Below are 26,595 nucleotides of genomic sequence, written 5' to 3'. Positions count from 1 at the left end.
AGTCTTAATAACTGAACATGAGATAGTAAGAACACAACTCTCTGGCACTGCTTGCAACTGAAACTGCTCCAGATAAATTTTTCAAGGACAGTGTCCAAGAGTGGGGATGGGATGGGATGGGAGAGATTTATTCACAAAGATTTTTTTTTGGGGGGGGAGGGGTAAATGACCCAGTTTAAAGCTATATGATACAATGCAAATTGGTAAGCCCAGGAAGTGCTAAGTTTATTTTAATGAAGGCTTGAAAGTTTGTGTGTGTGTGTGTTTGTGTGTTATCATAAATGAGCAAACATATGATACAGGGGTCAACATGCTCACAATGCACCCATGCACTGCCCCATTCATTTCAATGGAAAGAGCAAGTTTTGTGTCCACAGGTTCTGCAGACTGGGGAGGTGGAGTTGCACCCCTGGAATTACCATGCTCATTTAACGAAATAATAGTGATTGCTAGATTGAGACAAAATATCTTTTTTGGAAGGCGATATTGTATTCCTGCATTGACTTATGAACTGCATAACTAGCACACTCTAATATGAACTACTGGCAGGTGGGTTTGTTTGTTTTTGTGAACCTTATACACTACTTTATATGTATTTGTAATAAATAACTAATGGGGAAAGGTTTAGCCAGCGAGCAAAAGATGGCAAAACATTTGTGAAATAGGACAGCGATGCATTACTATTTGAAATTTAGAATATATGAGAATCTGCTGCTTTTGCACAGTTGTAGTTTGGTATTATGTGTCTTTGCTCAAAGGTATCATCCACTGAACTCAGATCTGTAAATGTACTTAAGATTTCAATGCTCGTATTATTTGTTACCACATTAAGAAGCCACTGATAACGAGTGCATTCCAGCTTTTCCCAGAAAGGGAAAATTCATTGTAACTACATTTCCATATCTAGATCTTGTTGTTAAAGAACTAGCAATTAATACTGAAAGGTTACACACATTAGTGATTGACAGGAAATCTCCATGTTCTCTGTCAGTCTTTGTGTGCAGTTTTTATTTTTATTTTAGAAAAATATATAGAGCACAGAACACTGCAGTGCAAGGTGACATAAAGACACTTGCTAGCTCTCCAGCAACACTGAAAAAGCAAGTACAGTAACTTTCATACTAGCAATGCTGTTTTAAACATCTTTAAAAACAAATTTGAATCTCACATTCCACTATGGAAAAATCAGCTTATCATCAATGGTTTTAAAATAATTTAATACTATAGAGCTTGCATAACAAAGCAACTACTCAGATGTGAGGCACAGGTCTTACCCATAGCTTGCTTCCCCATAGCACACTGGTAAGTGTTTCTTGGAGACTGGTTATGGTGAGGGTAAGGAATGAGGCCGGCACACACGCCAAGAAGAGTAAAAGGTTCAATCTCCAGGTGTGTTGTCTCTCTTTTAAGCGGAGGTGGGAGGAAGGGGAGAGAAACAAAAAGATCATGATTATGTCGTTACGTTTTGGCTCCCAAATGCTGAAAACCTGGAAGTAAATGCTCCGGTTTTTGAACATTTTTCAGAACCTGAATTTCCAACACAGCTTCCGCTTGTGTGCAAGAAGCTCTTGCAACCAAGCCTTGGTTGTCAAACGTTTCGGAAGTCAAACGGTCTTCCGGAACGGATTATGTTCGACAACCAAGCTTTGACTGTATTGACAAACATGAAGGCTCAAATATGTATTTCAGGGCTTTCATGAACCAGGGGAATAATGGAAAAGTCACACAGTTAGACCGCGAAGAAGAGAATGGCAAATACAAGGGCTGCATCCACTCCTTACATCTGAAGCACCAGTATACCGCTTTAGCGGTGGTGGGAACCCTGGGGACAGCAGCTTGTCAAGTGTCCAGGGAATTGTAGCTCTGTGACAAAACAGTACCATCATGGTGTGACTGTGACCATGCATTCTAAATCACACAAAGCATTCCTCTATTGCATTTTACAAGTCAGTAATCTAGTGATGCCTTATAGGCTGGAAGCTCCAGGGTGTACAAGAAATCCCCCACCCACTCCAAGGGTTTCCATAGTGGGAAAATGTAAAGAGATATGCCGCCCTGGGACCTTTGGATGAAGGGATGCATACAAATTAAATAAATAATAACAATATAATATGACTGATCTAAATGGGGAAGCACGCTTGTTCAGGAACCCCCTGAGTGCATTCATAGTTCCATCAGGTATACAAATGAAAGACAACATAAATATCCCTGAGGAGCATTTTTCATAAATATATAGCATACTTTATCTCAGATATCTGCATATATATGCATCATTCCCTGCTTTCTCACTCCTGTAGGCCACTCAACGGGACGCAGGTGGCGCTGTGGGTTAAAGCCTCAGCGCCTAGGGCTTGCCAATCGAAAGGTTGGCGGTTCGAATCCCTGCGGCGGGGTGCGCTCCCGCTGCTCGGTCCCAGCGCCTGCCAACCTAGCAGTTCGAAAGCACCTCCGGGTGCAAGTAGATAAATAGGGACCGCTTACCAGCGGGAAGGTAAACGGCGTTTCCGTGTGCGGCTCTGGCTCGCCAGAGCAGCGATGTCACGCTGGCCACGTGACCCGGAAGTGTCTCCGGACAGCGCTGGCCCCTGGCCTCTTAAGTGAGATGGGCGCACAACCCCAGAGTCTGTCAAGACTGGCCCGTACGGGCAGGGGTACCTTTACCTTTACCTTTAGGCCACTCAACACAATATGAGGAACTCCTTCCTATACCACTACCAGCTTTACCACACAAATTTCTTAACGCAGAACACTTACTTTGTGATTGTATGTTCATACAGTGCAATGTTGCAGTCATTTTCCTCGTTCACATCCAAATATTCAACCAGACTTTCGTGTAAAAAGTCTTCAAAATTCCTGAAGGCAGAGCATGAATGTGTAAAAATAACTTACAAATTCCACATTAAGCCTGTGTTATCGCATCTATTTTAAAAAGTGAATGGCCAATTTGTGTAGAAACTGAACTGTTACTACTACTGTGAACTAAATTCTTCTGAAAACCAGCTCGTATACTATAATGAAATGAAAGTGGGGTTTGAGGCTGCCTGATACAGGGTCAGATTGCTGGTCTCACTAGCTCAGCATTTTCTACACCAGGGAGGGGAAGCCTGTGGCCCTCCGCATGTCACTGGACTCCAAGTCCCATCAACCTCAGCCAGCATGACCAATGGTCAGAGATGATGCAGTAGCTGAAAAATATTTGGAGGGACAGGTTCCCCATCCCTGGTCCAAACTGACAGAAGCATCTTCTTTTTTAATTGCTACAGGATCATACTGTGATTTATCCTAATTTCTGCATAGCTATACCTAGACAAGGAAACAAGCATACTGCATCTTGCCCAGTTCCTTACCTATAACCTTGTGCAAGTTCTTCCATGTGCTTGCCTGTAACTGCAGGTTTTTGCTTCTTTACAATGATGTAAGGCCTGCATTAGGGGAAAGGAAGAGAGTTAAGCAACACGTTGCATATTGGTTGATAAATCCTTCAGGAGCCTCAGAAGCTGTAGATCCAAACAGTTTTCACTTTTCTCAATCCTCTCCTTAATCAGGGACCATATTTTAATTTTAGATGAAGGTTTCCGTTCATCATAACAAGTCCTTGTACAGTGTTCCTTCTAACGGAACAGTATTATTTAAGCTTGCCGATGAGTATCGCAACATTTATTAAGCTTATATATAAAAGGAAGAGCCGAGTCAAGTTTATTATACCACACAGGAGACCTAAACACCAAAACAAATGCTGCTGTATGTAATACAGCAGCTAATGCAATAACTAAGAAACATTAGCAAGGGAATAGGAGGGGTATTATATATAATATATTGATCAGTGAATATAACATTCCGTTGATATCACCTACCTAAGTCCAACTCCACGCTGGAGAACAAAAGTATAAAAAATTATTTGCTATTTGGCAGCATGTCTTTCAAGCAGGAATGATTTTTCTAAAAGGCTTCTACCAGAACCACCACACAGAAACACTGATACAAAGAATGGCATGCACAATCAAAACGTCAAGGGCTGTTTCTGTTTGGACAAGACGCTCTCGCAGTGTGCAGTAAATAACTGCAATATACTCGGGAATTCCACTCCAAGAGTCCATGCTAATAGTTCAGAGGCTAATTAGCACTTATAAATGTTGCAGTGGATATCGGAACCACTGCGAAAGGATTACAAGGGAGTTGGGGAAAGCCACAGGAAAACTGACAAAACTTATTAGTTACCCAGTGGCCCAGTTCAGACAGTTGTTCAAGGCTTCATGAAACATGGTTTGCAAAGCTGGGAATGAGCACTAAGACTTAGCAGTCCTCCTTCCCTCCTCCGTCCAGTACTTGCTGGCTTAGGGTTGTAAATCTTGACTTAAAATTAAGCCAGGGTTTCCTGTTATGTCCGAACTAGACTAAATATCAGTCAGCTGGTTAACTTTGTTAACACTGGCTTATTTTATTGGTTTAACAACTGCCGTTAAAAATAGATTTTTCCCGTTTGGGCCGAATGAGGAACTCTGCTATAATTCCAAGCTCAGATCTTCAAAATGAAGCTGGCATGTGATGGGAGGAGTCGAGCTCATTTCTGGCTTAAAGCCTTGAACAATCTTCCAAACTGGTCCAATGTAAAATACACTGGTGCTGCCTTTTATTGCTGAAACATCATGCTGGACCTTCTGGACAAAAAAGGGTTGTTTAGCAGTCACCTTGTCAAGTGAGTTTATACGAAACCTGTTCCTGAGAATGAGCTGAACGAACATGAAACTGCAGTTGCAGTCATTCAGGGAAGGTGTATTTCAAGTTTCTTACCTGCACAATCGTCCTCCATCGGAGGAAATATACACACATCTGTCGGTAAGATTTGTAGAGATTGAAACAAACTCGTTGATATAACCAGCTCTGCGCATTAGCCGAAATGTGTAGACAAGTTTCTGATGGTCTCGGATGACCCCAAGGATGTTGCCTGTTCAATAAAGCAATTATGTTAAGCACTCTCATCTCCATCACCCGCTATTGCACAACTCTGCCACCTTTCAGACAGAAGGGGCCAACCGTGGCCTATTTTGCTGCCAGTCCTGCTCAATCCCACTCTTTCCTAGGACTTCAGAATTCATGACTCAGACAGGTGCAGTGCTAACGTTTGTAAACCACAAAGAAGTTTTATTTGCAATGAAGTGGTATACAAATTCTGTCAAACAAAATAAAATTTTAATCTTCCACCTATACTTCTAAGCTAAACAACCCAGAAAATTTCAGAAGTGCCATACCGTTAAGGAAAACAAGGAACACATTTGGATAGGAAAGTTCTTCTCCACACAAAAGGTTTACATCTTCTACTCCTAGGTTACCAGCTAATTTAATTATAGGACCATCTTCCATATCAGTCGTAATGTGAGTCATGAGCGCTAGGTTTTTAACCAAGCCACAGGCCTGAAAGGAAAAGAAATAATAATGAAAAAATACGCACAGTTAATTCATATAAAATTATTTTATTTATAGCCAAATAACCAGAAAAATACAGCACAACTGCCTTATATAACAATAAGTGGATTTCCTTAACTCAAAACTGACCAATGACAAACTGAGTTTAAGGAGTTGACTGGTCATTTAGAAAGTGACGTAATTGCCTTGGCCTTAATTCAACAGAAAATCTGGAACCGATTAAAGAAACTTGTTAGTCAGAAGCAACCAAGGAATAAAGCACAATTGATAGAAGCAATCATATAATCTTAGTTTCACATGTTAACACCTGACGAACTAAAATCCTTCCTTCATTTCATGGGATGCCGTTTTTAGGGCTGTAATTGCGGCAAAAGGTTTCCACACTAAGTTCTGACAGAAATGGTGAGAAGTTACGAAATATCCTTTATTGTGGTTTTCTGTGTATAACTGATTTTATTTGGCTATAACTTTTGATAGGATAAAGATAATCCAACACAGCTTGTTGCATTATAGTCTGCATTAACTAATCTTTCTAATGATATGCAATATTTCAGTATTATGTTATGGAATTATTCTAAAGAAGACTGGTGTTATGAGCCATCAAACCTCAAAAATACACATTTTCCAAAAGGTTTTCACTATTTTGGCCGCTAGTGCAATTGTTCAAGTTCAACTGATGGTTCAGCATATCAGATTGTGATGGGGGAAATAAATCAAGTTTATGGTTCTTACCTCTCCTTCAGGAGTGTCTGATGGGCACAGCATACCCCACTGAGATGGCTGCAGAGATCGGGGACCACTCACTTTTCTAGTCTTTTCAAACTGAGAAGAGATCCTTGTCATCATCCCCAGAGCAGAAATATAGGACAGGCGGGACAATACTTGAGTCACACCCTGACGATCCATCTTGAATCTCTTCAGTGACCAATTCCCCTAAAAGTCAAGAACGACACAAGTCTGTCAAAATGCAGTAGAGACTGTAACTACTTTTAAAAGAGGTAAAATAGTATATGAAAACAGATCAATCCATATTTGAAAACATGGATGATTCTTAACTATGGTAGTAAAATAGCTTCAGCTTTCCGCCTGTCCTCAAGACTTTAGGGCAGAAAAGCCTGGTGAATATTTGCATAAACAGAAACAATACAAGCCAGTGCTATTCTGAAATCAAAATGTGCAAGAACAGGAAGTGGAGTTTGCAGCAACCACCAGTCAGCTGGTTGGCAAAGACTCCAAGCCACACTTTCGGCAGTGATAGACATCACTTGGAAGCAACCAAGGGGATCCAACTTTAAAAGGTGCCAAATGAAAGCCTGGTTGTCAAGGGCAAATGGAAGCACTCCTGAAGGATGCTTTGCATCCATGTATTTACCTGCCCCACTCCTGACATCATGCATGGATTGGGGAAAATGTTCTCATGGGCCAAATGAGGACCCCCTGTCCAGCCTAATCAGGCCCATGGGCCAGAGATTCCCCACTGTTCTCCTACCCCTTTCACAGCAAATGAAACACTTACAGTGGAGATGGCATTCACCATGCCATTGGTGATCTGATCTTGCCGCATGTGCTTAACTACATCAAACTGGGCTGCCCTCTGCTTGGGAATTACTTGATCAGCGATCTTTTTCAATTCAGAGTTAAATTTTTTGAACAAGTCTTCAAACAGAAGGGAAAGAAGCTGCAACAGAAAAAAGGAGATTTACAGCGGGAAGCAAGCAATGCATTTAGTGATGGAAGCCACACTGGAGATGCATTAATTGGAGGGCCATTCCTTTACGTTGCTCATCCTGAAATAAGAATGGCACTTTTCACAATCTGACCAAACGACTACAACATAAACAAATGATTCTAGTTTATGGGTAAAGTAGTAATCTGATTTTCAACAAGACAAAAGTCAGAACTCCTTCAGCCTGTTCTTAAGAACACTTGAAATAAAACGGCTAAACTGTTATGTAAACGACACAGAGAGGTTCTACTGTAAAAATAACTATAACAAACAGATATACAAAACACCAGAATAGGCCTGTTTAAACCGTGGATCCTATAAACCTAACTGCTCATCTTCTGGCTCACTAAATGATATCTTTTAAATTTTAAATGTAGAGCTTTTTAAATGGATATCTCACATTACTATAGAAGAACTACCCTAACACATTTTTCATTTTCAGAATTGCTAACCTATAGATAAGCTGTAAATGTCTCAGTAGCCAAAATATGTTATGAAAATTGAACCTGGAGTAACTCCTTGAAGAACTATCAGCATGGGAAAAGGATGATCCTTTCTAGTTTCGTAAATCTGTATTTGTTCTTTATCCAATTACTTCCTTCTAACTATTTCTTTCACTTTATTATCATTTTTAACATCACACATGTCTTTTGGTTTGCTCTCCAATCAACCCATTCACATTTCACCCAACTTCTCCTAATGAACTTTAGTGGGAACTTAATCCATCTAAAATTTTGCACTGCAAGCTACACATGGATTGAAAGCCCACTCCCCACCCACCCCTACTCCAAAGAAAAGCCTTTCCTGCATCCCCTAAAGAAGAAGTATAAGCTCTAGAACTTGGCAATTCTATTCTAACTCTTGGTTTTTACAGCAGCTCTGTCAGGAAGACTAAAAATACAGCAGCTACCGAATGCCAAAAATACAAGTTCCCAGTATACAAAGCATTGTTAACTGCTAAACAAACTAGGTATTCAAACGGGCCCTGTTAAGACATTCTGGAGTCTATTGCATTATTTAATTCCTCCATGGAATTAAACCAATTTAAAACTGTCTCCATTTTCGAAGACGCATTAACACTACTGTGCCCCCCCCCCCCTGGCCCTGGGCCAGTAACTGAATCTACTCTCTCAATGAACATTTCCACTCACTGTATTTGCCATCTTTTCATCATTATCATTTCCCTGCTGATTTGCAAAAAGCACAGACCTTTCTTTGCCTTCCATTGCATAACATAATCGTGAGAATTCATTTGATGACAAAAGTTAACATTTATGTGGGATAGTAACTTGAATTTAGGTCAGCTATAATGATCTAGTTGGGAACTGTCACAGAAGTCAATGATGGGTCAAGGGTAGATGGGATTCTGTGTCAATTGCACATATCAGTGACTACTCAAAACTAACGTTGGGCGCTGGAATCTTTTCCCCTTTGATAAGTCAATCTTTCCTGACATCACGCAAAACCAAGTTTCCTATGAGATAGTTCCTAAAGGATCACACAGTGGCAAGTAAATGGTCATGTAGATTAATCTACTAATGTGAATTCATCTGCAGAACCTCTGTGTGCAATGCAGATGCTCTATATCCCTTCCCCTAATACTAGAACATGAGGTCATCCAATGAAATTGAACACTGGAAGATTCAGGACAGAGAAAAATACCCAATCCTTCGTATAGCCCCCAGTTAAAAGTAAGAAGAAGAATAAGAGTTTGGATTTGATATCCCGCTTTATCACTACCCGAAGGAGTCTCAAAGCGGCTAACATTCTCCTTTCCCTTCCTCCCCCACAACAAACACTCTGTGAGGTGAGTGGGGCTGAGAGACTTCAGAGAAGTGTGACTGGCCCAAGGTCACCCAGTAGCTGCATGTGGAGGAGCGGGGAAGCGAACCCGGTTCACCAGATTACGAGTCTATCGCTCTTAACCACTACACCACACTGGCTCTCAAAAAATTAGCTACCCCAGGATGCACTAATAGCCCACAAATTGGATGACTTTAAAGGGGGTTCAGGCAAATTCATCAAGGTTAAGGTTCTTAATGGCTGCTAGGCGTTATGGCTCTGTATTACCTCCAGTCTCAGAGGCAGCATGCCTCAGGAATACAAATGGAGAGAGTGCTAACACATTTGTCATTTCCTGCCTGTAGGCTTCCAATATTGTTAGAACAGGATCCTTGAGTTAGATCAGCCTTTGGTCTGATACAGAAGGGCTCTTCTTATGCTCAGATTCTGAAGTGAATTTTGGGAAGAGGCCAATATGGCAATGCCTTGGACATTCACACATTACTGGCAGATCTCTGGTTACTTTGGGGCTTGGGTACCCATGTGAATGCTATCAGAATGAATCTTCCCTGGATGAGCCTAGGTAAGCCACAGGAATTTGCCTTATGATCCAAATAACTCACTACTGTCAACACTGACCAAGATGGGGGTCTTTCAGCGCAAAGTACCACTGAGTTATGGCCCTTCTCATATCTTTCTCTATCTATATTTTAAACAAGTACTAAGAAAAGGGCTGTTTCATTGATGGCATAAAAGATTATTAAATAATTAGTATATACGTAACTAAAAATTTCAATTACAGATAGGTAGCCGTGTTGGTCTGCCATAGTCAAAACAAAATAAAAAAATCCCTTCTAGTAGCACCTTAAAGACCAACTAAGTTAGTTCTTGGTATGAGCTTTTGTGTGCATGCACACGAAAGCTCATACCAAGAACTAACTTAGTTGGTCTTTAAGGTGCTACTAGAAGGGATTTTTTTATTTTGTTTTAAAAATTTCAACACTGACTTCAGAAGAAGTCACCACTGAACACCATTTCCTGGCTCCTCCTGTTCAAAATAATAAAGTTAGGTTAGGGGGATACACTAACTTTTTGACATTTTTTAGTCTAAAGCATTCCTTGGCTAATTCCAGTACATCCACAGGCTTTCTCTAAGAACATAGCAAAGTTTCACAATAGCCCGTTTTTAGGTCAAGAGTAAGTGATTAAGGAGAGAACGGGATGGAATGCCAGTGATAATATTCATTTAATTTTTGTAGTGAACCCAGGGTCTTTCAGACAGGAGCATTGAAGAGCAAATTAAATTTGAGGGGTGGTGGCGGCGAAACATAAGGAAGAGGAACTGACAGCTCATCAATTGATTTCCATTGAAAATCCTGAGGAAAAAAATTAATAAAGTAGTTAAGCTGCTGAAATACAGTTTCACCAATTAGCTTAATGTCAGAGAATTCTAATTAGGCGCCTTGAGATTGCCATTTAGTGTTTAAGGCTTTAGAGTGCCAAATTCTCCTTTTCACACAAACTGGTTGCAAAATTAAAGACATTAGGCAGCCTTAATTATATTATCAGAACAGCTGGGATTAGTCAATCTCTGAAGTCAAGGCGGTTTTCTTTTGTTACAGGGTAAAAATCCCTTCCTTTCCAGGGTGCCGGATTTTGGTGCTGTTCCATATCTCGCCCATACAAAGCAAGCTGAATTAGAAAGAAAGAAAGGGGGGGGGGAAATGCCAAACAAACCCTGAGGACAAAGACGAGGGAAATGCTCGGCAAATAATGAACACATTAAGGAAAGAGAAAAGGTAGGTGAAAAGATTAAGCTTGGAATCGGTAGGTTTCACTAACACCTCTGCTGGCACCTGGCCTGCCAAGCCTCTAGTGGACGGAAAGACTAAGAGAAAGCTCTGTAAACCAGCTTGGCTAGTGGAAACAACTGTTATCTAAAGCTAAAGCACATTTCGTACTCCCTTGTCCCATGGGGTGTGAAATTAGCTGCTATTGTTTTCACACATTTTTATAGACACAATGCCTTTTATGTCTTCACATTGTGTGGACTGCTATGCTTTTCCTCCTCATACAGGAACAGTCTTTTTCATTCAAATTTTTAAGCAACAGGATTTTTAGCTCAGAAACACAACCAGGGGTGGGTGTGGGTGGGTGGGTGGTGTGTTATAGGCTATTTGGAAAGGAACTCTAGCTGAAAACACTGAGCAATAGGCTTAAAGTGAGGTGTTCTATCAATTTGCAAAATACAGCCAAGGATATGTCAACAACAGAAAAACACACACATAAGGGATAGAAGTCTGCTTTCAGATGTATTTTTAGGAAGCTAGACTAAACAGTTTAAACCGTTACACAACTCTCAACATATTAGGCATACGCCAGTATTTATGAACCTTTATCGTTTCAGAATCACTAATCAACAGAACCCACTGCTACAAGCTTAAAGTGTGTCTGAACCAGAAGCATCTGGGGACCACAACACACATGATTATTTTTCCACACTGAACCTGTTGTGCTGCAGCCTAATTCTCTAATTCATCATTTGGGTTGCCTTGGGCAAGGTAAAGCAACCAACGAATTTAATAAATAAATAAATAAGATGGTAACTCCATATAAATGTTTGCATGTTGTATAGAAAACCCCAGGGTGGACTTACCTGTCCTGCCAACTCCAATCGTTTGTTTCCATAGTAGTCTCTGTCATCTACTTTGTTGTCCCCCTGAGCTAAAATCACTCTGCGGACCATCACAGCTGTATAAATGCACTTTGAGCGGAAATTGAACTCTTTTACCTGGAACACAGAAAAGGGGGGGGGGGCGGTAAACAGTTTCTAGTAAGGAACAGCTAGTCATTTGTCCAAAATGCAGCTTAGGTTAAACTCATTTTGCAGTTCTGCGATATTCCCCAGACTCAGAACAGTGTGGCAACATTTTCTCATTGCATTCATCCTTCCAAAAGCCCTATTAGGCTTTCACAATAGTTCTCATTTCACGAAGAGAAAGTAGAGATCAAGCAATAGCACCTTGCTTAAGAAGATCACTAGGTCAGTTTATGGCTAGATCACACACACACACTCATACACAGAGAGATACACCCGCTTATGAATTTTACATAGTGTTCCCTCAGCCCAACACCAGTAACCACAGGTTAGTGTACAGAGAATCACATACAGAGCTGCACATACCCTACTGCTGCATGCAAAAAATAATGAATCAGAATACAGTGGTACCTCGGGTTACATACGCTTCAGGTTACACACTCCGCTAACCCAGAAATAGTGCTTCAGGTTAAGAACTTTGCTTCAGGATAAGAACAGAAACTGGGCTCCGGCGGCACAGCAGCAGCAGGAGGCCCCATTAACTAAAGTGGTGCTTCAGGTTAAGAACAGTTTCGGGTCAAGAATGGACCTCCGGAACAAATTAAGTACTTTACCCGAGGAACCACTGTACTAATCAACACAGGCATTAGATCAGGAGCAGGAAGTCTCTGACTTCTCCTCTAATACACACAAAGAACTAATGATAGAACTAAGCAGCAGCTCTTCCTGAGGTGCCTTCCTAAATAAGACTGGGATGATGAACAAGAGGTGAAGATGCAGTCACCCTCACAAGTTCACCATGGATTAGTGAAGGTGCTCTGCCAGAGGACATTCAACCCACTCAGGTCTTGTATGGTAAGAATCCTATTTCAGCCCACACACCCTGGGGCCCTGCCCCAAAATCTAAGATTTACGGTCGTACAGGGACATGGGCAAGAATGGTTGTTGCCAGCAGCTCTCTTGCTTCTTCCATCTTGGTTTTTTTGGGTCCTCCCCACATTCTCTGCCTTCGGACCTTATTTCCCAGATACTTCAGTGCCTGTAAAGAGAAATCCAAGTTAGCATAGTACAAGTTAAAAAACTCTTCTTGGAAGTCTCCACTTTCAAGGAATGACATTGCATATTAACAACAGATGACTGCGTATTAACAAGATAATCAGCATGCCAAAACCTAAGTTTTTAAAGACAAGACAGCAGTGTAAGATGCTTCTTTAATAAGATGACCAGTGAAAATGGACTAGGCCAATCTGGGACTGGTATCTAACGAGGAAGATCTATTAGCACAAGGATTTCTGTTTGCACCACGGATATTCCTCTCTCTCTCTCTCCGCTCCTAGTAATCCCCCAGCACCTCTCCCAAATCTGCTCCAGAAGGTTGGGGTCACCCCTCAAACTGGTTTAGGGGGCATGTGGAGGGACGCAGTGAGAGGAGTGAGGAGGAAGCTCCATTGCACAGCCAGGAGTCCTTGCACTAATGGAATTACTCTTTGGATACTGCCCAAAGGTACACATCTAACGATACTAACAATAATTATATTTCCTAGTATGATTTTAACCTTCCATGAACAGAACCATGGCCATGTTCTGGTCAGTGGTCCTCTAGTGACTACTGTTGTAATAACTCCTGTCTGAAAGGCTCAAGAATACCCAACATTTCTGCTAATCATGCAAGCCAAAGTAGAATTTTGTTAATAAAGAACTGGACTCTGAGAAGGACTGAAACAGGAAAGAACAGCTAGAGTCAAAATGTATAAAATGATCTCTTGAGGTCATGCTAATTTTGCTGCTTACTTACACAGTCCTCCCAAACAATTTCCCCATCTTTTGCACCGTAATGTTCATTCTATGTCCACTTTTAGCCATGCTCAAAACTCTTCCACCTCAGCCTGAGTAATGCACAGATCAGCTCTCAGAGATGGACTTTCTTACTTGGAAAATAACTTTTCCAATCTACAGAAAGCAAAGGGGCTTGACAGACAGAAGACTGTGGCCAGTGCATTCTCTGAGCTGTTCCATCAGCTCACAACAAGCAAAACTAAGAAGCCATTTTCGAAATGTCACACACCTGCATCTGTGTGAAAATCTGAGCTTTTTGGCACTCCTCCAAGCTGGGACCAAATGCAGCCATCACATGCTCCTCTGTACCAATCATCTGCACAATCTCCTGGTCACTCTCAACGCCCATAGCCTAGAAGAGGGAAGGGGGGAAAAGGTAGAAAAGGAGAGAAAGAATGTTGGCTTGGTGCTAACTTGCTGACATTTGCTTATGCTAATTTTGTCATTGTAGTCAGTATTACTCCTAACCCGAAGCGACTTCTCCTCAGAAACAGGGCCATCTGGCACTGGCAGCAGCTCATACTCAAACTATGAAATGGAAATCTTGATAAGCCACAGCAGCAGCACCAGCAGGAAACACAAACGAAAGCAGCAGAGTAACGCTAATGGCAGCTCATTTGCAGAAGAAACCTCACATAGTTTAATAAGAAGCAATGCTCTGCTATGGGACAAATGCAACAGAGGAAGCCTGTTGAAGAGCTACAGGAAAGGAATGAATGGTATCTTTTTATACACACACCCTCTCTCTCAAGTTATGCAAACTTGCTAACGATTTTGTGCATAGCTGGTGATGATTAGCTCCCTTTTTCAGCAGTAGCTGCTCAGTTAGGTGGTTCACAGGAGGCTTCCAACATTTGCCACTGAACACTGCTGCCTGAAGGAGGGGTGACTTGGTGCTATTGAAGTAGATAAGGGAGGGTAATAATAAGAATATAATAATAATAATAAATTATTTATACCCTGCCCATCTGGCTGGGCTTCCCCAGCCACTCTGGGCGGCTTCCAACAAAATATTAAAATACCGTAATACATCAAACATAAAAGCTTCCCTAAACAGGGCTGCCTTCAGATGTCTTCTAAAAGTCTGGTAGTTGTTTTTCTCTTTGGCATCTGATGGGAGGGCGTTCCACAGGGCGGGTGCCACTACCGAGAAGGCCCTCTGCCTGGTTCCCTGTAACTTGGCTTCTCGCAGTGAGGGAACCTCCAGAAGGCCCTTGGCGCTGGACCTCAGTGTCCGGGTAGAACGATGGGGGGGGGGTGGAGACACTCCTTCAGCATGCACTGTGCAGGTGCATGGAACTCATGAACATCATGTGGACGCTGCCAGCCAATCGGCAGCCTTGCACCTGTACTGTGCTGAATTAACCTCCCCCACATTTCTTCCATTGCCTCAAAATGCATTCTGGTAAGATTTCCCCAACCAAGCTCAATGTCAGCACACGACATCTTCAGGCAGCTGCTGGGGTCCTAACACCATGGCAGGTCCCACCATAACTGCGCTGAGGTCTGCTCCCTCAAGCCGAGAGTCAATGCTGCTCCCTTGGGCTCCATGTGAGGGTACTTGGAACCATTGTTTTAATTTCCCACAGTGTCAATGACACAGTGTAGGAAATTATAGAATCATGGAGTTGGAAGGGGCCCCAAGGGCCAAACCCCCTGCACTGCATTACAGTGGCACCTCGGGTTAAGTACTTAATTCATTCCGGAGGTCCGTTCTTAACCTGAAACTGTTCTTAACCTGAAGCACCACTTTAGCTAATGGGGCCTCCCGCTGGTGCTGCGCCGCCGGAGCACGATTTCTCTTCTCATCCTGAAGCAAAGTTCTTAACCTGAAGCACTATTTCTAGGTTAGCGGAGTCTGTAACCTGAAGTGTATGTAACCTGAAGCGTATGAAACCCAAGGTACCACTGTATAATGGCGGCAAGGCATAATAGTGGCTACATGTCTGCCTGCCCAAAGAATTTTTGCCAAGGTCACAAAATCCTGTCAGAGATAACTGGCACAGGAGGGGACCCACTAGAGGGCACTTTGTCCAGGAACCCTCAAACCTGGAGGCAGCTCTGCTCCGTCCCCAGGCAGGTGCACTCAATCACAGGCACTGGTAAATTGCCTCACAAGTTGCCTCTTATGGGTTGGAGAGAGGGAAAGGGAAGGCAAAGAAAAAGGATTTCACACAGAAAGCAGTCTTGAAAGCCATTTTATCTCAGTTTTTTTCCATAGATCCTTAAGCACCAGGTTATAGCTGATATTGTAAAAGAGGCTTAATACGTTAAGAAAATGTTTAACAGGTTTAGAAAGGAAAATCTCCCCAATCTCTCTGTGAATAAAGTGTTTCAAGGCAGCAGCCAGTAGTGCGGGCCTTTGTACATTCTAGATAATGCTAAAGCTTCTCCTTTCACATATTTGTCTGGAGTTCTGCCATATCAAGAAACAGGGAATAAAGTCAATAACACCTCTTTTTGGCAGAGCTACAATATGCTTCTCAGAAGTTGGAAGGGTGAAAAGCTATGCCTTGCATTAATATTTCTCTTTAAACTAGGCATAACAAAGATACAGCAGCGAACACACAGTGTACTCTTGGGCTCACTGTAAACAGACAATGCACCTCCGACTCACATTCTCTTTAAACTGCATTAAATTCCTACCTAATTAAATGTGATCACTGGGCCTATTCCTTTTAGAAAGCATTTGCTGCAGCCATTGGCCCCTACAAAATGTTGTTTAGGAAATTACACATTACAGAAGGCAGCACATGGCAGTGCTCTGAAATACATACTCCCAGTGCCGTGAAGATGTTCCAGACCCCACACAGCTAAGTGACAGTAGTGGTGCTCTAAACAGCTGGTTTTACTGCTAACAACTCAACCTACAACACCCCTGGCCATGCAGCAAGTAGTTGAGGGTAGAAGAAGTTGTCCCTAATGCTTAAGCCAAGCATGTCAACGAAGGACTTTAAATAGTACTGCCTATGGCTTTGCCCTCTCCCTTGCAACTCCTTCCCCCAGATAACAGATACGAGCAGGAGGCATCAGGCAGCTTTAGCTGCTTTAGAGAAGCCGGGGAACCTCTGTGTCCTCCAGATGTTTCTGGACTCCCAATAACCAGCATTGCCAATGGTCAATGACCATGCAACTGAGAGTCCAATACCATCTGGCTTCCCAAGCAGGTTTTCTCATCCCTGCTTTAGATGAAAGCTTCCAGTCCCTTGGTCCCAGACTCCACAGACCCCCTAGCTACAAAACTATAGTCCTTGCTGCAGAATGTCACAATTTTAAAGGTCATTTCACATATTACACTGCATGCACACACATGCTGAGTATTCAGTTGCATTTGAAGCAGTTGCATATACAAGGAATAGCAGCAGATTGCAGCTCCCTCCAGCACATGAATGTGATAGCTTAGACACGGCTTGCCATTCCAAAGGCGTGCAGCTTACGAAGCAGCTCTATTTATATTATTTATATTTCCATTATGTACCACTCAAATTGATTTGCAGCCATAAAAAAGAACCCTGGGGTGGGAGTGCATGTGCTGAGCACCACACTGGAAGACATGCACCAGTATAACAGCTTTCTAATAGTACTAGATATTGATCAGTGGGCTGCAGACCCCTGGAAGGCTGTGGAGTTATCTCAAGGGGTTTGTGAGTAACTCTCCTCTGGCCAGTGTGTGACTGACTTCCTCTGCTGCCCTCTTCACAACAGCATCTCCAGAACCACTGCCTCCTAATTACTGATTGCATTCAGGTTCCTTAAAAAGGTAAAGGGACCCCTGACCATTAGGTCTAGTCGTGACCGACTCCGGAGTTGCGGCGCTCATCTCGCTTTATTGACCGAGGGAGCCAACGTACAGCTTCCGGGTCATGTGGCCAGCATGACTAAGCCGTTTCTGGCGAACCAGAGCAGCGCACAGAAACGCCGTTTACCTTCCCGCCAGAGCGGTACCTATTTATCTACTTGCACTTTGACATGCTTTTGAACTGCTAGGTTGGCAGGAGCTGGGACCGAGCAACGGGAGCTCACCCCATCACGGGGATTCGAACCGCCAACCTTTTGATCAGCAAGTCCTAGGCTCTGTGGTTTAACCCACAGCGCCACCTGGCATTATTGGGGATTGCTTCTGGGGTTTACTGGGATGAATTATGTGGATGGGAGTTGCCTTGTTCTTTTGGGGGGTGCCTTTTTTCTAATAATGATGATGATTTTATTATTTATACTCCACCCATCTGACTGGGTTACCATAGCCACTCTGGATGGCTTCCATCATACATAAGAATGGCTTAGTTCGTTTTGGGGAAGTAATTTTTGGGGCTGTCTGTTGTTCTGAGTAGCATTTGCTGTTCGTGAGTTATTACCCCCAATGTACCCACCAATCAACAACCCAAGTAGTTATCTCCAAAAGAGAGTAAATATAAATGTATTTATTCACAAACAGAAATTTATTTATTTCCCTGGTATGCCCACTGATCAATTCATTATTCAAAAGCTGTACAAGATCATTTATTTATAAATAAACATTAATTCATTTATTTCCCCAGTATACCCAATCAGCAGCCCAACTAATCAGTCAAATTGTACTAGATACAAACTTATTCATTTCCAAGTGAACTCAGTTGAACTAATCCCCCAAAGAATTAAAATTAAACTTTAATTGCCACTGATATAATATATTCCTGCTTACAGAATCCTCAAGAAGGTACTCATGCTTTTTTCTAAAGTAAGGGGAGAAACGGCCTCACGCAGGCTTTGGAGATTATTCCATTAGTTAAGTCTTGGAGAAGTGCACATGAAGTCTGTGTAAAATGGTGGCAACTGGCCCTAGATTTTTACTCAGGGCTCCAGCTGATCCTCACCATATCAAACAAAAAAAGTACAAGAAAGTAATAACATGTTTATTCTTAACTCCTCCCGCAGTGGTCAACTATAGTGTGTTGCAGAAATAAAATCACACTGTGGGGGGTGTTACTTCCACCAGCCTCGTGGTTTACAGACATTCTAAAGCAGGCATGGGGAACATTTTGTGTCCTTTAAATTCTGCCAGTGTTTGCAAGAAGAGCTCCACAGGATTGGCTCCTGTGAACAGTACCTGATCAGAGCCAATCCCTGTCAAGAGTGGGGCTTGCTGTCAGCACTGGATTTAAATCCAGCACCAAATGCCAGTCTTGCTTCTGGCAGAATTTTTTGCAGTCACAACTTGGTACCAATGGAAACATTTTTATAATTCCACTTGTACCACCAGATGTGTGGTTACAATCACAATAGGAGGAAGGGTTAGACATTACTTCCCTACGCAGTACATTCCTAATTAAAAAAATATATAAATGGGAAGAATTATTTTAAAGTATAATGTGATTGAAAGGGACACAAATTAGCATCCTGTGCAGTAGACCCTTAACTATTATAGATGTTCTACCTTAAAATAGATAAGGTAGCAACCCAGTCCACAAATCCCACCCTGTTACATCCACACAGCATTATTTACACATTTAAGTTACAAGCAAGTGCTGCCCTCTTCTGGCAGCGCTCTGCGATCTTTTTAGGGTATCGTTTGGCACAATCCCTAAAGCTGTTCTAGCAGCTGAATACATTATATAAAACAGGAAATGAACTAAATATAGAACCAATATGACCAAGCCAACATTCTGGCCAATAGCTGATGCTCTCACTGGGAAAGATTCCAATCAAATCTTAAAGGAAAAAAAACCCACATGAAAAATTGCATTCTCTCAAGGTACACATTCTCTCAAGGCATTTTGATACTATTTTTGAACCAAGAACTGTGTAGGAAATTTCAGGAAGTGCGAAAGCACTGAAAAATTACCGTATTTTTTGCCCTATAGGACGCACTTTTTCCCCTCCAAAAATGAAGGGGAAATGTGTGTGCATCCTATGGGGCGAATGCAGGCTTTCGCTGAAGCCTGGAGAACGAGAGGGGTCGGTGAGCACCAACCTCTCTCGCTCTCCAGGCTTCGGGCAGATATCCGCAAGCCTGGGGAGCCCGCGGGAGTTCCCGCAGGGCTCCCTAGGCTTGCGGATAGCAGCCTGCTGCCCAAAGCCCGGGGCGCGCAGCGGAGCACACCCCGGGCTTCGAGCAGCTCTCCACAAGCCATGGGAGCCCGGCGGGAAGTCGCACCGGGCTCCCACGGCTTGTGGACAGCAGCCTGCAGCCCGAAACCCGGGGAGCGTAGCGGAGCGCACCCCGGGCTTCGGGCAGATATCTGCAAGCCTGGGGAGACTGGCGTGACTTCCCGCCAGGCTCCCTAGGCTTGTGGATAGCAGCCTGTTCTGGGGGCTGGGGTCGGGGGAAGCTCGGGCTTCCCGCACCTGGGGGGGGGGAAATATTTTTTTTCTTTATTTCCCCCCCAAAAAATTAGGTGCGCCCTATGGGCCGGTGCGCCCTATGGGGCGAAAAATATGGTAAGTTCTAACCTGCAAATTGAAATTCTCAAACATCCCTGCCTGCAACTCACTTTTATTCCCCCCCATCTCCCCTACCCCTGCCTTTTCCTCTTTTTCCATTTTTATTGGCTTAAAAAAACCCCAGGCAAAAGTAATGGCAATTGTGCCAAAGATGAACCTCACATTATGTCAAGGTATAACCCAACACTTCAAGACTAGCAAATAAAAGTTTCCTACGGTGTAGAGCAAACAGCTAAAAGAAACTTGAACATAGACAAAGAACAAAGATAAATAAATATTGACTCTTAACCTCAGGGCTGTGGGTTTGAGGTTCATGTTGGGCAAAAAAAATTCTGCATTGCAGGGGCTAGACTAAATGACCCTTGTGGCCGCTTCCAACTCTAAAATTCTACGATTCTATTACTTCCCCCTTTATACTAAGTATTTGAAGTTCTTCTATAAACTATTCTAGGCTGAAATTTTATACAGGCTTACCTGTGAGAAAGCCCCACTGAACTCAGTGACACGTACAGGATTGTACTCCAAGCACTGATAATGGAGATTGTTCTTTTAAAAAATTACCTTGAAGATTATTGCAATGGGAATATCTTCCGACAGGGTGTTATGCTTAAGGTAGAATCTTCCTTGCTTCACGGTTATATTAGTTCTGCTCTTCTTTTCATGAGTAGAACTACACATTTGTAAAAAGAAAAGGAAAGACCTCATTAATTCTACAAACCCTGACAGCGAGGAGGGAAACTTATCATGGCTTTGTACATCAGAACACAGGATTGCGGAGGTTTTTTGTGCATAAAACCTAGGATCTTATTACTGCGCCAACCTCCTTCCAATTCATGTCTTCTTTGATTGCAAACCTGTAAGCCAGGGAAGGGGAACCTATCATCCTCCAGATGCTGCTGGCTATGCTGGCTGGGGCTGAAGGGAGCTGGAGTCCTATAAGATCTGGAGGAACATCTGTTCTCCACTGCTACTGTAAGTGGTTATCTATTCTGTCTTTTGCACCATATTTAATTCTTGGTTTGCAGGGATTAAATAATTGACTATCTGCCGGTGTTTTCAGAACACAGGCATGTTGTATTTTTCGGAGCACTTAAAATACAGCAAACTTTGCATTTTCTACTGATCCACTTATTTTAGACTAACCAAAGTGGTTTCCCCCTTCCACAAAGCTTTGGTTGAACTTCTGCTCTGTTATTTTTAAGGACCAAGTTGCAAACATTTGGAATTACGTTTAACAAATGGTTACCAAATGTGCATGAAAAACGTATTCAAACACAAGGCTCTTTCCATGATCTTTGTATGAGCGTACAACTAGTTCTGTATACTCAGTGGAACTTTGAACTCATGTTTCTCAAACTCACCCTGCCACCACAATGAAATATAGAAAGCCGCTTTTCAGTTAGGTAATGTTCAAAAGCAGTTTGTTATATGGCACTGAGCAGGCTGCCACTTTTTTCAAAGAAAAAAAGTGGGGAATCTGTGTAGTGCAGTGGTTAATGCGTTGCACTAAGACCAGGGAGGTGTAAGCTCAAATCCCCACTCAGCCACGAAGCTTCACTGAGTGACCTTGGGCCAATCATGCTCACTCGGCCTAACTTTCCTCACGTAGTTGTTGTAAGGACTGTGAGGATAAATGGAGAAGGGAGAAAGCTGTGTATGCCACCTTGGAGGAAAAGTAGGGCACAAACAGCACCCTCATCATACTAGGCATGCCCAGACTCCTGGCTGTGCCTAAAGTAATTATTTTGATCCCAGCCGTGGTATCATAGGAAACCAGCCTGCAGTTACTAATGAGTTCTTTTACCTGGTAACTGATGCGCCAACCGTCCCTTTTCTGTCAGCTTCCACAATTATTCTGTTTTTCGATAACTGCTCTTGAATAAGAATTACCTTCTCTACACCTTTGACAATGAAGTAGCCACCTGTCCAGTGGAGAATGGAAAATCTCGATTGACATTAGTTTTAAACATTAATGGACTTTGCAAACCTCTGAAATGTACATTTTTGCTTTGTCGGCTACACTGGCCTGCAGTATTTAGTGAGGAAATCTCTGATTCCACTTGTAATTGCAGAGACTGCTATACAATGCCTTCAGTAAACTGAAGAAGGCACCTTAATGAATGAACCTACTTCCCTCAGTATGAACTTAAGATGGCTATCTAGTGAAATTCTCCATTGTGCTATCATGACCTCCTGAAACCAGAAGCAGCATAGACAAAGTCTTGGAAGATTCCAGGAATACTTGGGAAATCTGTACAGCAAGTAGGTGACAAGGCTTGTAGTAATGGTAATTCCCTGTCCCTGGGTAGGAACCTTAGTAAACTGCTCTAATCAAAGCAGAAACTTCACGAAGACCCCTCTACAGTCTGAAAATCTCTCATTCCATAATCTGTAGCGGCTCACGTGTTAGAAGGCTCCACTGAGTAACATAGTAAAAGGGATCACAACTCATTCAAAAGGAACAAACACTATTAGAAAATGTTGTTACCTGGATCTAAAGGGCATTCGTTAAGCTTGGCAAATTCTGCTGGAGTTTTTCCAGTAAGGACGCAATTGGAACTGCGCAACATTACTGGCATCCTGCAAGAACACCAAAGTAAAAATTACCTTGCAGGCTCAGAGTACACACTGGATTGCCCTCTTTGATTAAAAGCAAAACAAGTCTCTCACATTTTATCACAGCAATTAACACAGAACGTAACCAACACACAAAAGTAGTATTTATCTTTATATTGGTATCTTACCTGCCAACAGGTAATGCATTGCGAATAATTCTCTGGCTACCTCGGGTGTACTCAATGTCTACTGTAATTGGGGCAGAATACGTCATATCTCTCAAACGACACTTAAAGAGAAGAGCCACACGGTTAAATATTTTTCAGGTGGAACGCAACACTCCTTTGCAGTCCTCATATTTGTTCTCTTTCCAATCCTCAATCATTAAAAATCCCAGAGACTAAAATTTATTTGCTAGATTTTTTTTCTTAAGTTACTGCAAAGAAGCAAGTCTATATATTGCAACACACACAGCACATGCAAGTCCTCCCTCAGATGAGACATGGTAACTTCTCTCTCCAAAGATCTGACTATTTGCAGCAGTGACAAGTCTAACCTAGTCTTGCAGGTGCTTCAGACATCAATATACAATTAACAACTGAAGACAAAATATGAGTAACAAAAATGCACCATGCAACAGTAGTATACTCTTTGGACATAATATGACGAAAAGTCAGTCACAGTTCTTTCATAGTCATCAATTACAACAAGAAGCTCAATTAGCTGGTTCACACAAAAGTACAAAAAGGCTGAGTAGATGCAAATACCTCATGAGGAGAAACAGGTCTTGTTACATTAAAGCTTTCTTCAACATCTGGAGTACCAACATATATATTGAGGTATCTGCAATGAAAGACCCAACTTAAAAATGGGATACAACCCAGTTGCCCAACTCACATTCCATTTTGTTAAACCTTTGGTTTACTAAAAACCAATGAGAAATATATAAGAACCACCATAATCTTAATGGCAGCAAATAAAGGGATAGTTTCCCCTCAGCTATACAAGTGCTCACCAGATTCTGCTTGAAGAATGGGAAGATTCCTGGGCTGACATCTTTCTTTGTATAGAACCAAAGGGGGGGACCCTCTTAACAGCAGATGTGAGGAATTAATGGCCCTCCAGATATCCCTGAACTGCAACTCTCATCAGCCAGTGGCCTGGGATGATGGGAGCTACAGTTCGGCAACATTTGAAGGGCCAAAGGTTCCCCGCATCTGTTAACAGTAAGGCAAGAGTATCATTTAAGATGGGGTGCATGCATGTCCATGAAGCAGAATGGGCAGCCTACCAGTAAGTAGGAATGAAGCCTAAAGCTAAATGTAACCTAAACCAAACTTCAGAAAAGGACATAATGGACCATATTGCAACTGAATCCTATTCAGCTGGATCAGTGACACCACAGACCATTTTGTACATTTATGCTGCTCCACACAGGATTTCCACTACCTTAAGGGCTTTATTAAATTAAAATAGATTAACCCAAGGACTAAGGGCTACACAGAAAGTACATCAGGATATTCAAGCACAAAGCTCATATGTCAGCTGTCCACCCACATTCTCTGTCACCACCACCAAAATCAAAGTCAGACTTACTTTAAGTACCACATTGGGTCAGCATCACTTGTAATTTTCTCATTGGCTTTCATTATTTTCTTAATCTGGAAATAAAAGAAGTCTAAGTCTACACATTGCTGAGGGGCATGCAATTTATTACACGTGTTGATCTTTCTGATGTTGCTTTTAAAAATAAATCTTACCTCTACATTGATGAAATAATTGAATGAATCTATGTGCTGCTTTACAAGACCTTTCACCTAAAATAATCACAAAGGAAGATTACCTGGGGTATTAAAAAGAAAAAAAGGGGGGGCAAAAGCCCAGAACAAAAACATCCAAATGCATAGACATCATTTAATTAGCACTCAAAATAAAATTTACCATCCAAATCTTAAACCTCACTCATGAAAACCAATTTTTCAACCAACTCAAAGAATGAATTTATGCTTCCTAAAAGAAGTGCACTTACATGACTGAAAATGTACACCAGCTATATTCAGTGCTTGCAGTACTTATCATTAATGAAAACAATGAGATTATTTCAGATTTTCATTTTCAATTTACTTCAATTTATTAAAACCTGTAAATGCCATCAGTGGCAACTGCACAAATATACTAACCTTCAGAAATGCTGGAAGTAATCTCCATTTTTCCTGAAAACAAAGGTATAGGATAAAACAACTTTTAAAAGATAGGGAATCAATTTTCAAGAAGCTAAACAGGTATATACTCTTCTATGTAAAATGCTTAGTTCACTTCTAGGGTGATATTGATCTTATTAGTAGTAATAACACTTTTTAGATCATCAAGCAAGCTCTTAAAGTCAATAACTCTAACTCACAGATGTGGATGACTGAGGTTTAATTATTTATTAAGTCCATCTGTGTCGTCTTCTCTTCCATCATGGAATTCAAGGCAATGTACATAGCTTACATTACTGGCAGCAGCTCTCCAGGGTTTCAGGCAAGGGTTTCTCCCAGCTCTTAGAGATTCTGGGGATCGAACCTGGGACATTCTGCATGCAAAGCAGATGCTCTACCACTGAGCTATGGCCCTCCTGATAAATCGCAAAATAACCCATTAAGCCAAAGAGAAACCAGTTCAGTCCTTGCACTTTAGCTCCTCTTTTCTAGAGCCCCTGAAACTTTTCATCAAACCTCAAGACCTAGGAAGCTATCGGTCATAGGAGATCCAGAACAGCAGAGACACAAAGAGAGATGGCAATGCTTTCAGGCTTCTGTCTATGTGTGCTGCAGTAACGTTTCTTTCTTTCTTTTTTAACGTGCATTTTTTAGTTGATAGCAAACAAACATTATCCAGACAGCGTCCATGTGACAAGAGCAGGTGGAAGTGCCTTGTGCCATTCGGATTAACAGGTAAGTAGACACGGGTGGGGCTGTGGGTTAAACCACAGAGCCTAGGACCTGCCGATCAGAAGGTCGGCGGTTCGAATCCCCGCGACGGGGTGAGCGCCCGTTGATCGGTCCCTGCTCCTGCCAACCTAGCAGTTCAAAAGCACGTCAAAAGTGCAAGCAGATAGGTACCGCTCTGGCAGGCTTACTCATGCTGGCCACATGACCTGGAAGCTGTACGCCGGCTCCCTCGGCCAATAAAGCAAGATGAGTGCCGCAATCCCAGAGTCGTCCGTGACTGGACCTAATGGTCAGGGGTCCCTTTACCTTTACCTAGGAGCAAGGACAATGCCCCCTCTCCCACCAACAAGTTCGCCAAGATAGCTTAAAGAAGATTAAGGAAGTCTAAGTCCTACTCATCAATATTACAGTTATACTGAATGGGGAAACTCCAGTTCATCTGATATGCAGATACACAAGGGATATGGACCATGTGACCATCCATAGGCTATTGGACTCCAACTCCCATCAGCCCCACCCAGCATAGCAAACGGGCAGGGAAGATGGGAGCTGGAGTCTTTTAAAAACAAGCACCTGGAGGTCCACAGGTTCCCCATCCCATCACTACCCTGGGACCCGCCAACCTTGTCCCTGAAACGGGGAAGTGTATCAGGTGAGTGCAAGGGGAGCTCTGCGCATGCGCTCCCTCCCTCTGCCTCGGGGGCCAAACAAAGGCCCGAAAGAGCCGGAGCGGGAAGCCGGAGCGCGCGTCCCCCTGAAGCCGCACCGAGACGTCGGACTTAGTTTTCCACAGCGAGGAGGCGCCTCGGCCCCCAAGGCGCCGCCCCCGTCTCTCCCCTGCTTCCTTCTCCTTTTACCAACTTCTCACCTCCACCGTGTTTACGGGAGCCGCCGCTTGCTCCGGAGTTGAAGCTCCCAGCTCCGCCGCCAGCGTCTCCATGGCCAGTCCGGGGGGGAAAGCGACGAAAGCCCGGCCTGCACTGTGCAGAGCGCACCGAGTACGTCTGTGAAACCGGCCCCCAGATGCAACTTGGTCTGCAGCGCAGAGGTTCCGCCGCAGAAGTGATCCGTCTTTGCCTCAAGCGCTGCTTGGCCAGGAG

General features: G+C 42.7%; 1 protein-coding gene across 1 annotated transcript in view; it reads right to left on the bottom strand.

Moving 5' to 3' along the window:
- POLR3B (RNA polymerase III subunit B) overlaps positions 1-26,480 on the bottom strand; it is a 64,688-nt gene extending 38,208 nt beyond the window's left edge. Inside the window, exons 1-19 of the mRNA XM_079992276.1 lie at positions 26,364-26,480; positions 24,743-24,775; positions 24,323-24,379; positions 24,159-24,223; positions 23,330-23,405; positions 22,751-22,851; positions 22,495-22,586; positions 21,811-21,928; positions 20,568-20,676; positions 13,816-13,938; positions 12,673-12,789; positions 11,589-11,723; positions 6,941-7,102; positions 6,157-6,357; positions 5,250-5,412; positions 4,792-4,945; positions 3,348-3,422; positions 2,755-2,853; positions 1,275-1,402 (exon numbers count right to left, since the gene is read on the bottom strand). Coding sequence (XP_079848402.1) covers positions 1,275-1,402; positions 2,755-2,853; positions 3,348-3,422; positions 4,792-4,945; positions 5,250-5,412; positions 6,157-6,357; positions 6,941-7,102; positions 11,589-11,723; positions 12,673-12,789; positions 13,816-13,938; positions 20,568-20,676; positions 21,811-21,928; positions 22,495-22,586; positions 22,751-22,851; positions 23,330-23,405; positions 24,159-24,223; positions 24,323-24,379; positions 24,743-24,775; positions 26,364-26,435 — 2,080 coding nt within the window. The 5' untranslated portion in view covers positions 26,436-26,480. The remainder of the gene's footprint in view (positions 1-1,274; positions 1,403-2,754; positions 2,854-3,347; positions 3,423-4,791; positions 4,946-5,249; positions 5,413-6,156; positions 6,358-6,940; positions 7,103-11,588; positions 11,724-12,672; positions 12,790-13,815; positions 13,939-20,567; positions 20,677-21,810; positions 21,929-22,494; positions 22,587-22,750; positions 22,852-23,329; positions 23,406-24,158; positions 24,224-24,322; positions 24,380-24,742; positions 24,776-26,363) is intronic.
- Positions 26,481-26,595: the final 115 nt, after the last annotated feature.

Source organism: Podarcis cretensis (genome assembly GCF_951804945.1).
Source record: "Podarcis cretensis genome assembly, chromosome: 10".
NCBI classification, from domain to species: Eukaryota; Metazoa; Chordata; class Lepidosauria; order Squamata; family Lacertidae; genus Podarcis; species Podarcis cretensis.
Note: the sequence above shows the minus strand (reverse complement) of the source record. Positions and strands in the feature narration are given on the sequence as shown.